The 13,321-nt window shown below is 44.2% G+C and overlaps 1 protein-coding gene across 1 annotated transcript; it reads right to left on the bottom strand.

Annotated features, from left to right (window-relative positions):
* Positions 1 to 1,859: 1,859 nt before the first annotated feature.
* On the bottom strand, positions 1,860 to 9,642 carry cldn10a (claudin 10a; the record flags this gene model as incomplete). Its single annotated transcript, XM_083632930.1, has 6 exons — positions 1,860 to 1,982; positions 3,723 to 3,879; positions 5,997 to 6,101; positions 6,976 to 7,057; positions 7,701 to 7,862; positions 9,423 to 9,642. 6 exons carry the CDS (start codon positions 9,640 to 9,642, stop codon positions 1,860 to 1,862), a joined length of 849 nt encoding a protein of 282 aa, XP_083489056.1.
* Between the last annotated feature and the right edge of the window lie 3,679 nt (positions 9,643 to 13,321).

Below are 13,321 nucleotides of genomic sequence, written 5' to 3' on the forward strand. Positions count from 1 at the left end.
TATTTGAAATGTTGGAATCTGACAAAAAGAACAAACGCAAGCTTATGTGACCTCAACTCACCACCAGGCCTCTCTTCATCAAAGGATCGACAGCTTAAAATGACTTTAGCAATAGCAATAAATATGTCAAAATCTGGAGAATTTTTGGCTGGTCAGAGGTTCAGGCCACAATGTGAGGTTTGACTTATGGCTGTGGAATGTTGCATTTGTTTTAGGTCTATCAAATACTAAAAGTTTAAATATAAAATGCATAAATACTGCTCTCTGGTGGTGCGATTGTAGTAATGCAATACTAATGGAAGGACTTTTGGAGGGATTTTATGGCACATTTTTAAATTATCTATGGATATGCTAGCCTGGGTAAACCCAGCCTCCACGTGACCTGCTCTCAGACCTGCTCGTCTGAGAGCAGGTCACGTGGAGGCTGGGTTTACCCAGGCTATGGATATGCTGTTAAAGTTTCAGTTCAGCAAATTTGTTTTAGTTAATGATCATTCGCTGCTGCCTGCCAAAGCCAGAACCGAAGGGGGGAAATCACCACCCCATTCAATCAGCGTTATCGGCGTGTTATTACTCCATTCATATCGGCCAGTAGGGCCGGTATGAATACCTGCTAGTAGTTGATACCTGCTGTAGGTGCAGAAGGCTGATTAGCGATCAGCCATGTTTCTACATTTCACCTGTAAATCATACAGCGAGCTACTGTAACTTGTCCCAATTTCCCCCCGGGGATCATTAAAGTCTTTCTGATTCTGATTCTGATTCTGATTCTGATTTTAACGCTTTTTGTTATTTAATCCAGCCCTAACCTTAACCCTAACTCTAACCCTAACCTTAACCCTATAACCTTAACCAAATTGTCTTATTTGCCTAAAGATAAAGCCTTCCCCACCTACTAGCAGGCCAGTAGGTCCCTACTGGCCGATAGGAATGAATGGGGCTGATGACATGCCTTTGAATGGGGTGATTATTTCCAAATCGGGAGTTCTGATGTACAGCTCCAAAATAAACTGCAAAATCAAAAAAAGGTGACAGACAGCATCCAAGATGGTTTTCTGCAGATCATGGTTCAAAGTTTACAGCCTTTCTGCAACCATCAGTCTGTCAGTATAGTCATCATATAATTACCTTTTGCCAAAGCATAATGAAGACGCTTTACTCGTTAATATGTTTCATTTACATTATTGTATTGTTTTCTATATCCTAGGTTTTTGCTACTGCCTTGACCAATAAAGTGAAATCTGATCTTATTGGAGAAGATATTATGGACATTGGGCTGAGCATTACACAACAGTCTATTTTTTAATTCCCCCCCAATTTATATATATATATATATATACTGTATATACTGTATATATATATATATATATATATATATATATATATATATATATATATATATATATATATATATATATATACAGTATATAAAAGAAATTGGTATACTGTAAGAGTAATATCATAGATTCAGGACAGGATATTGCATATTTAAAACATTGAGGAACAAATCGTCTGATTGTTGCCATGAGATATTATGAAAAGATTGATGAAGAGATTATGCAAATTTCTTTCATCATCAACAACAACAACAACAACAAAAACATAATATAAGAAGCACTGGTGATGCAATGCATGTGTTTGCTTTTATCGTCCCTATATATAACCCAAACACAATACAATACAATACAATACAACCATTATATCAGAGACATATTGTCCGGACTCCAGAGCCTCAGACACCTGACACTTGTTTACGGATGCGAGGCACCACCGGAAAGCACAGGGTGCTGCTCTCTGCCAGCTGGGTCAGGTATCAAACCTCTGGGCCAAGTGGTTTTGCGTAACATAGGCTTGACGTCCTATTGATCAGGAGGTGGAGACGGATGGCTGATAGGAGGGGAAACCTCCGGTCTGGTCTCCGAGTCTGGATAGCCATCTCTGGGGTCAGGTGTACCCCAGTGACCCTTGGAGGTCAGATCAATCTGGACCATGAGAAATGTGACAGGCATCCATCTTTCTGTTCGAGAAATATTAACCAAAGACATCCCCCTTTAATCTCCCTCTTCCTGCCGTCTCCATCTCCCTCCCCCTCTCTGCCCTTCTCTCTCTCACACACACACACACACACACACACACACACACACACACACACACTCTCTCTCTCTCTCTCTCACACAAACACAGGTACACACACACACACACACACACACACACACACACACACACACACACACACACACACACACACACACACCTCAATGCAACATGTTCATTTCCTCAATTAAAAGATTAAGTAACCCAGTCTTTTAAAAAGTAATCCAGTTCTTAGTTACAAACTCACTGAAATGCTCCAACACTGCATGACTGTATTCCTAAAAAATACTAAGAGAAGAAACCGCTTTAGAAGATGTTCCATAAAACATGTTTGAAAATATGGGGGGGGGGGGGGGTACAAAAATACATGGAGGCTACATAACCACAGAATTTCCTTTTTTCAACAAATGATTATTGGCACGATGATGACATGATGATGATGACAAAATGATGATGTCATCTCACTCACATAAAATATGAGCACAGTAAAGGAACCAGCCACCAGGCAAGAATATGCTTTCATCAATGTCTGCTACTGGTGTATCATCCTCTATTTTCAGGTAAATGAAAAACGCTCATCCTAGAATCCTCTCTTAAGCAATGCTGGAAAAATTTGATTCCCATTAGATTTCTTGCAAGATTTGCAAGATTATTGACCTAAAGCTGCTGTACTAGAGTTCAGATCAGGTTAGCAGCAATTCAACGAGAAAACGCCACGGTATGATTAATATGATCCAGATTCTAAAATGTTGAGGTGTACTGTAACTGGTCTACATGAATCTTAGTCATATTTGCCCCAATTTGGAAAGGCCAGCATGTTGAAGGTGACCGGAGAGTTTGAATGGTGTTTTGGGCCAAGATGAATTTCCTGCTCCAAGAAAAAAACAAGCTGATCTGATTATCTGATTATTAAGCTTATATCTGTGACTCAGTGACCACTTGTTAAAATGGCATTCTACTTTTGCCCCGTCTCTTATCCGTTTCAAGGTCTTTTTGTTGGTATTTTTTAAATTACATTGGTGGTTTATTATTAGCTTATATCACAACGTGTCCTGTTGCAAATCAGATACATGTATAAAGACAGCGATTATAGACAAGCACAGTGATTATGGCCAGTTCTTGAAAGCCACAAAATATGTAAACAGTCGCATGAATTACACTTTCCAGCCTTGACTCTCATAAGATTCAGTTCATAAATGTGATGTGTGTTGAGGTTGTGACTCTCATAAGATTCAGTTCATAAACGGGATGTGTGGTGAGGTTGTGACTCTCATGATTCAGTTCGTAAACGTGATGTGTGTTGAGGTTGTGACTCTCATAAGATTCAGTTCATAAAAGTGATTTGTGGTGAGGTTGTGACTCTCATAAGATTCAGTTCATACATGGGATGTTAAGATTCAGTTCATAAAAGTGATTTGTGGTGAGGTTGTGACTCTCATAAGATTCAGTTCATAAAAGTGATTTGTGGTGAGGTTGTTGTGCGTGCTGTCTCGATCAGCCTCCTTTGGCTTTTTTTTTTTTTTTTTTTTTTTTTTTTTTACTCGTGAAATAGTTTGTGGTGATCACATCGTGACAAAGTTCACAACCAGCTCATGTGACAAAGAGACAAGAGTCCCACCACGTCACACATAGGCATTCCTCCCAAACTGTCTGGACGCCTGCCGCGGCTCTTTGTGGAGGCTGCTGGCCGCCTGCCGCGGCTCTCTGTGGAGGCTGCTGGCCACCTTGCTGTGCTTGTTGCGTGCGGCCACAAGTGACGCCGCCCCGCTGTAAGAGTACTCGGCTCTGAAAGTGGAAACAGGGGCGAGAAAGAAAGGGGGAAAAGGTCTGGTTTTGAGTCCTAAACAATCAAAACACACTTCTATCTGCACTTCAGTCAAACGCCCTTTGGGATTTGACTTAAAGACCTCCTAAAGTCACGTTTTAAGATAATACTCTACTTTGAATAATAATAATTTGTGTCTGATCTTTTTTCCGCACACAAAAATTTTAATGATCTTGTTAAAACCATCTATATATAACATTTAGTATGTGGACTTTGCTTGTTTGTCGGTTTCAAGTTCTGTGTTCTGCCACAGCTATGCCGTTTTACGTGCGAACGGGCTGAAACCTTCAGGGTGTCTAAAGGGCACCCGTGCTGGTGACCTGACGTAGGCGGATTTTCTAATTAGGCTAATTAGCTAATGATGTGATGTCATCAGTGATGTCATCAGTGATGATGTCAAAAGTCATGTCATAAGGGCACGCGCACACACACAGACACACACACACACACACACACACACACACACACACAAGGAGGCATTGTGACAAGACTGATCAGTGATGTCACATACACAAGGAGGCATTGTGACAAGACTGATCAGTGATGTCATAGGGGGACACACACACACACACACACACACACACCCACTGATGATGTCATCAGTGATATCATAATGGTGCACACACACACACACACACACACACAAAAGGAGGCATTGTGACATCACTGATGCAATAACATTTAGTGAGCAACACACACACATGCGCGTACGCCAATAGGGCGGGCGAGGCCGAGCTATGGGCGAGGCCACGCAACGGCCGATGCATAGTTAAAGTGATTTCCCCTCCTGCCTCATAAAAGAAAATCCAAAGCAACCAAGAAGCTGGCTTTAAGTGCTGAATACTGGACATAGGCTCCAGTATTCATGATCTCATGAATCGGTGTGGGAAAATCGCCTTTTCAGTTTCACAGAGACGCTTTCCACTCTCAGCATGTGAATATCTAGTGTCAAACTCTGCACAGACATCATTCTGCACAGTGACGCTCAAACAACCAACTGAAGGAACAAAAAGAAAAACATGTCTTTGACTTTACGTTAAATAGAGCAAAGAATTGAAGAATCACTCGATCTGTATTCTTGATCTTAAGGTCTTTTGAGGCAGGGTTGCAATGCTAAAATGATCTCTGAATAAAACTTTATAGCAATATTGAGTAGGTAAAAGAGCCTCTTCTAAGTGCGTTCAATTATTTTGTAGTTGTCTCTCACAACTTGACTGAGAGATTACATTTATGGACTTGGGTTGAAAGCAGGACAAGACAAGAGAACATGGGGCAGTCCTTCATTCACCTTGTCCAAAAAGTACCTAAAGACCCTCTCTGGAAGGAAGCACATGATCAAATCCTGTATCTTCCACGTCAAGTCAAGTTTATTTGTATAGCCCTAGTTCACAAGCCTGTCTCAGAGGACTTTACAGAGAATGCGTCTAGCTAAATCTAGCTAAGTGTGCAATCAATAAACAGATTTGAACAATCTCATATAAAGCTAAAAACGAGCATATAAGAGAAGAGAGACAGGAGGGGAAGACAGATGGCGGGAGAGAGGAGAGCCAGAGAGGAGTGTGGAGAGAGAAGAGAGAAGAGAGAGAGGGCGGGGAAGAGAGAGAGTTTTTAGGGTTGCACCACCCACAAAAACAAATGAATGTAGTTGAAACCAGGTCAAAAATGATGATCCAGGATGTCAAAAAAAAGTCCACAGAATGTTTGCCTCCCTGTAGGCCCCTCAGCCAAGGTGACTTTCCCTTTACGAGAGGTCCTCGTTATACCTGACTGCAACAAAGGCAACATTCAGCCATCATCAATCAAGTAACTAATCCAAATAACCATCGCACAATTTTCCCTTAAGTCTTGCGTTTATGAGACAAGATGTTGAGAGAGATTACAGTTGGGGTAATTATTTAAATTGCCTGACTGAGCTGAAGATGGTCGTAACTGCAAGCGCTTTACAGTCCGACGACTCCAAACCAGACTTCCTCAAATGGCTGTGCCCTTGCTGTTGGTGGTGACACATGTGGGTACAGAGCACATGGTTAGCTTAGCGTCCAGGCCAACCGTCAAACTACTAGACAGACCAACTTGCCTCATGCTGACGCCCTCTGACATGGAGAGGCAGAAGACGAGTCCTCCCAGCATGCACAGCACCGATCCAGCCCAGCCAATAAACAGAGCCGCTCCCAGCTCAAACCTAGAAGGTTGAAGCAAATAAAAGTAAAACATATTACTTATTTTTGTAGGGATGGGGCGATCCGTTTATCACACGATATCATTCGGTATGCGATACGGGGTTCACGATTCGATAAAACCACAATAGGATTTCATGAATATTTCTTTTTTTATTATGATCATTATTTATTTATTTATCTTGGATGATTTCCCCCACATTTTCTCCCCAATTGTACTTGGCCAATTTTTCCCCTGCCCTGGTCGCTGCTCCACCCTCTCTGCCGATCTGGGGAGAGCCGTAGACTAGCACCATGCTTCCTCCGACACATGCGCAGTTGCCAGCCACTTCGTTTCACCTGACATCGGGGAGCTTCACCGGCAGGACGTAGCACGTAGGAGGATCACGCTATTCCCACCAGTTCCCTTCCACCCCGACCAGAGCAGGCGCTAGTGCAGCGACCAGGACCCATTACCTAATCCGGCTTCCCACCCGTAGACACAGCCAATCGTGCCTGTATGGACGCCTGACCGAGCCGGAGGTAACATGGGGGAGCGAACCTGCAACCCTCGCGTAATCTACCACTACACTACCCGGACGCCTATGAATAAAAGTTAAATGACAACAAAGTATGACTTTTTATGCTTATTTCTGAGCCACACCTCATTCTACAAAATGGACTTGTCATTATAAAGTGTATATAATATAATTCAGATGGAGAGTTTGTGAAATTATGATGGGCCGTCTCATATAGCGATAACAACATATCGATATATTGGACCATCCTTACTTACTTTACGTTTACTTTCATCTGAATTTGACATAGCAAGCAGATAATTGCTCAGCTTTTTTGCCCTCTCAACCAAACACATCCTTGTTGTCATGGTGACGTACTTACTTCTGAGCAACAAACATCGGGTCAAAGAAGTCAGTTGTGATCCTGTGAGCGTATATGGAGCATGCAGTCATGCAGCATAGTCCTGTAGAGAGAAAGGTTTCCTCCTGTTTATCCAAAAGACAGTGAGATCAAGTCACACAGCATCGACTGATTCCAGAGATGCTCACAAGTCTTCTTCTTTTTTTAAGTCCAAGTCAAGTCTCAAGTCTTTGGTCTTTGAGGGGGAACTAAGTCCAAGTCCAGTCTCAAGTCTTTGGTGACAAGTACAAGTCATGAGCGTTCTAACATCTGCTGACGATCCGGTCTGCTTAGATTACACCACATAGCTAAAACTATGGAATTAGTTGACATTATTAGTAGACATCCCCTTAATGTTAATGCGCCAAAAATAAATAAATAGATAAATAAATAAATAAATAAATAAATAAATACATACATACATACATACATACATACATACATACATACATACATACATAAATAAATAAATAAAATAAAGATTGTTCACGAGTGCCAAATCTTGAGTCCAAGTCAAGTGTCAAGTCTTTTGAGGAGTCAAGTGTCGAGTCACACTGGGTGTGTGTGACTTAAGTGCGACTCAAATCCAAGTTGCACATCCAAGTCCCCATCTCTGATTGCAACTCAAATGATGCAAATCCACTAAATCCAGTCACAGAAAAGGTAAACATTGTTTAGCGGGGCAGATTTCTTATTTCTTTGTTTACCACTGAGAATGAAGTGGAGGCCGGAGAGGACGGTCAGACGAGCTTTGATCATTTCCGAGCCTCCTATTTTCGTACACTTCATCCCGACGAGCGCGAGGGCGGCACCGAAGAAACCCAGACACACAGCTGCTATCATCAGCCCCCGACACACCTGGATGTAGGCTTCATGAGAGAGAGAGAAAGAGAAAGAGAGAGAGAGAGAGAGAGAACATAGCTTATATGGGAAATACATATGACATATTTTAAATTCTTGACACCACCTATACAGTGCAAAACAGAAGAACGGCCAGCACTCTCAATGTCCTCTTCGTGGAGGTTTTCGTCGGCCTTGCACCTAAGTTCAGGTCTGGATTGAGCTGTGCTCGCACTCGAACCAGCTCAGTGGCCGAGTTCGATCCCCGGCCGAGTCATACCAAAGACTATAAAAATGGGACCCATTTGCCTCCCTGCTTGGCACTCAGCATCAAAGGGTTGGAATTGGGGGGTTAGATCACCATATGATTCCCGAGCGCGGCGCTGCTGCCGCTCCCCGCTCCCCCAGGGGATGGGTCAAATGCGGAGAACAGGGGGGTACGGTGGTGCAGTGGTAAGTGCTGTCGCCTCACAGCTCGAAGGTCCTGGGTTCGATTCTCACCTGGGAAGCTATGAACGCTGAAGGAATGCGTGCCCGTCCGCATGTCCTCGAGTGCCCACCGCCCGGGTGGGGTCGTCAAAAGGGCCTTTCTGTGTGGGGTTTGCATGTTCTCCCCCGTGCCTCCCGGGGGTTTTCCTTCATATAGGAACCCCCTTCACCAAAACATGCAATATCCTGGTTGCTAATGTGGTTCCTCCTCTGGTCGTTAAGGGCGTCTGTTCGGAGGGAGGGGAACCGGTTGGAATAGCGTGAACCTCCCACGTGCTATGTCCTACCAGTGAAGCTTCCCCTGTCAGGTGAAAAGAAGCGGCTGGCTAACTGCCCATGTCTCGGAGGAAGCATGGAGCCAGTTTCGGCTCTCCCCAGATCGGCAGAGGGTGGAGTAGCAACCAGGATAAATAAAAGTAAATTAGCACTAAGGGGGATAAAAATGGGATAAAAAATCAGGGGGAAAAAAATATAATAACAAATGCGGAGAACAAATTTCACACATTGTGTGACAATCAGTGGGACTTTACCTTTACACCTTACTCTTTGGTAAGTTTGGACACCCGGCAGTGCAACACCTACATGAAATACACGTTCTGTTTTTCGACTCCTCGAATCGCTTCAGGTCAGAACCCGAATCCAAACGCGACACGCTCCCTCTTGTGTCGCCGGCATGTAATGGCAGGCAACGTGTTTTCTTTGTCATCGACGGGTGACCTCCGCAAGACTGCATGACTTTCTCAAATTGCCTCGATGGGACACATTAGGAGAATCGTATCCACTCGGCTTGGCTGGTTCACTGAAACATGCCTCTGGTGGCCTTTAGTTGTAAATGTGCTGGTTTGTGGCCCATGGCCAGGGTCACAAGAGGGAAGATCAAGTTCCAAATGCATGTGTTTACAATGGCAGTCATTCATCCAAGAAAACAGGTGTTCACGGTTTTGGGGGCATCAGTGCTTAGGTCAGCCTGAGACACACGGTTGCGCAGAAACACACACACACACACACACATAAATACATGCACACGCTAAATGTAATGCAACGCAATCTCTCGCTGCTCTCTGACCCCCTGCAACAACAACAACAGTCCTTGAACTCACCGTCCAGCGCCAGCATGGAGGGGAAGTCCTTGCAGTTGGACACGCCGGTGGAGTCGGTCACACAGGTTTTCCACAGGTTGGACCAGAAGGTGGCTGTGGTGATGACCGTGCCGTCCACGGAGGACACCTTCCAGTAGTCCGTCGGCAGGGTGGACGACACCAGGATCCAGCCCGAGATGGTCAGGAGGAAAGCCACGATCTCCGTCGCCATGTTGCCCATGCTTCCCCTCGGTCTCCTCTGGCCTGGGGACTGCTGCTTTGGCAGGGTAGAAACTTTGGACGTGCTCTCAACCTCTCTCTCTCTCTCTCTCTCTCTCTCTCTCTCTTTCTCTGTCTCTCTCTCTCTATGGTCAGAGATGCTTAAAGGATCCAGAGAGACCAGAGGAGAAGAGGAGGTGGGAGGGTTGGTGCGTGCAGGCCAGGTGCGTCAGTCTTGGCAGTTCTGCGGTGATGGCAGGCAGGCAGACTTTGCTTCTGTCCGCGTCCAGGTTCCCACACATGTCGGCCAATGCCCTTAGTTAATTCGGTGACGCACACTTGCACACACACAATCACTTTCTGTCATACTCTGTGTGTGTGAGGCGGGCGGGCGGCCGGGTGGACAACTCCATTTCCGTCACTCCACACAGTATGCATTTGGGGTGTGCAAGGCGATCTGCAGGATGAGAGGTAATTGAAAGGATCTGAAATGTCTCTGAGAAGGAGCAAAAGATTAGGGACAGAGATAGGAAGCGTGCAAGTATGAATGAATGAATGAATGAATGAATGAATGAATGAATGAATGAATGAAATGTGATTTCACCGATGTGTAGAGTTCAAATCTCATGTAAAACATTTTGGAGACAATAGCAGCTTCTCTCATAGCCAAGTGAGGGATCCAATGAAACCAATTTACTGCAGGTCCTCATTGAAGGAGCAGTGCACAATGAATGCATTTCCAATGAACACCTAGTTGCAATACAAACTTTTCCTGGCGTTACCGTCCGGTTTTGTAGCATTATAGCCCCATCAAGTGGCAGAAAGGAAGTAAACGTTTCTAAATAACAAGACTGTAAAGGCTTTTTCCTCATCTCCTCTCATACATAATGTGTTCTCAATAATCTACCTGGTAAAATAAAGGAAATGATGATGATGATGATGATACATTATCAAAGCATGTAATTACACACACACACACATACACACACACACACACACACACACACACACACAGAGCATTTTTCATTACGGTATATCTGCTTGGTTTGGCAACTTACCAGTTAAACTGAAATCACAAATAAATAGACTGGTTCATACTGCAATGAAAGTGATGGGGGTGAGGGAGCACCCCAGCCTTCAAATACTCTTTGAGGAAACTGTAATCAGACAAGCTAGGAAGATCATTGCTGACCCCTCTCATGTCTTGTATTCAGAATACGAACTGCTTCCATCTGGCAGGCGTTACAGAGTCCCAATCAAGAACAAAAAAAGACACCTCAACAGATACAAATACTCTTTCATCCCCATATCAGTCAGTCTCCTAAACTCAGGTCATAGGTAATGTATTGTTGATTGTACTGTAAATTATTGATGTTTGCACTTTGGTTGTGTGTTTGCATGTCGGCACTGGTGTGCTATGCACTATTGTTTTTTGCTGTTGTTTTTGTTTTTGTTATGGCACTGTGTACCTATGTAGCAGCCTGTATGTCCAAGACAAATTTCCCTCGGGACAAATTAAAATAATCTTGAATCTTGAATCTTGAAAACACACACACACACACACACACACACACACACACACACACACACACACACAGGGTTTGGATGTTCTTGCTCACTATATTTTTCCCACGGCGCTGGGGCACCGCGATCAGAAGATGGCACAGTCAAGACCCTCACTCACTCACCCACTCACCTCACTCACTCACTCATCCACCCACTCACTCACTCACTCACTCACTCACTCATTCGCTCGTGGACGTTTAGTGAGTTTATTGAAGGGGAGCTAGGGAAAAGCTGTAGCTACAGTAGGGATAGAAAGGTGGTAGAGAGTCAGGGTTCGAGGGCTGGGTCGGGGGAGTGGCTAGGGGGATGTAGGTTAAGTTAAGTTAAGTTATCCTTTATTTATCCCCTTGGGGAAATTAATCCTCTGCATTTGACCCATCCTCAAGATTCAAGATTCAAGATTCAAGATTTATTAAGTGTCCCAAAAGGGCAAATTGGATTGCAGAAAGCGTAGTACGAAGTACATACATAAAAACACATAAGACAAAAAAACATTGTAAAAACAGTCTAGAGCAGCAGTTTAAAGTGCAACACAATAGTTAAAGTGCAAATGACAACAGTAGCAACGATCTAAAGTGCACAGTAGAGATATAAAGTGCATAGTAGCAAAGTGCAGTTCGCTCACAGCAGCACATTTATATCACAAGAAAGAGCTACAATGTATCATTGTATTAAAGCACAAGAGAAAAAACCTCAGTCCAGACCAAAGGGCAGACAAAGTATATAATACAGATATACTGTACTGTACCCCTAAGAATTAAATAAAGATAAAAGAATAAAAGAATAAAAGGATAAAATAAATAAATAACAAAATAACAGCAACGGCAGATGGGGAGACATTACATTTGTACCCCAGCAGCGTTCAACGCTCTGATAGAGACAGGCACAAAGGAATTTCTGTACCTGTTCTTTTTAACTATGGGGGCACGAAGGCGGAGCCTGGAAGGAAGCAGCTCATATTCGAACCTCAGAGGGTGGGCATCATCTGATCGGATGGACTCAGCTTTTTTCAGCACCTGTTTATTACAGATCTGGTCCAGGCTTCTGAACTGGGTTCCGGCTATTTTTGAAGCCACCTTCACTATTCTCCCCAGGGAGTTCTTGTCTTTAGTACAAAGATTACCATACCAGCAGATTATGGAAAATGATATGACAGACTCCACAAAAGCACTATAGAACATTTTCATCAGAGTTTTATCAACCTGAAATTTGGCCAGCTTCCTAAGGCAGTAGAGGCTCTGCTGACCTTTCTTACACAGCATGTCGGTATTCAGATCAAACTTCAGCTTGCTGTCAATTACCGTACCCAGATATTTGTAGTCTGTCACTATATCGACAGGCTGACCGTTGACAAAACTGCTCTGGGGAACAGGGGGGGAACGTCGAAAATCAATACAAACCTCTTTCGTTTTGGAAACGTTGAGTTCTAAGGAAGCGTTTTCGCACCAAGAAACGAAGTCGTCAATGACTTGGCCTTGTCCTACATCATCATCGTCAAGCAGACTGACGATGACAGAATCGTCAGCGTACTTGACGATGAATCTGTTGGCGAAACGGCTGCGACAGTCGTTGGTGTATAGAATATATAAGAAAGCAGATAAAACACAGCCTTGGGGCGAGTCGGTTCCTCTACTAGGAACCTTCCTAGAACTAGGAGCAGTGGGCAGCCACTGTGCAGCGCCCGGGAACCAACTCCAGTTATTTTGCCAGTACCTTGGTCAGGGGCACTGACAGGAGTATTAACCCTAACATACATGTCTTTCTTTGATGATGGTGGGAGGAAACCGGAGCACCCGGAGAAAACCCACACGGACACGGGGAGAACATGCAAACTCCACACAGAAATGACCTGGGACGGACTGGGGTTCGAACCCAGGACCTTCTTGCTGTGAGGCAACCGTGTTAACCACTGAGCCACCGTGCCGTCCCGTAGGTGGTGGGAGGGGGGACCAGGAAGGGGCGAGGGAAAAGGGGCTGTAGCTAGGGATAGGAAGGTGGTAGAGAGGCGGGATTCGAGGGGTGGCTAGGGGGAGTGGCCATAAAGCTGAATGGCTGTGTCATTAACAATCTGACTTGACTGTTCCTGTTTCATCATGATAACCGTAATTAGTCAGCGCTGTAGTTAAGCTGACCAC

This window comes from Poromitra crassiceps, assembly GCF_964638095.1.
Source record: "Poromitra crassiceps genome assembly, chromosome: 3".
Lineage (NCBI taxonomy): Eukaryota > Metazoa > Chordata > Actinopteri > Beryciformes > Melamphaidae > Poromitra > Poromitra crassiceps.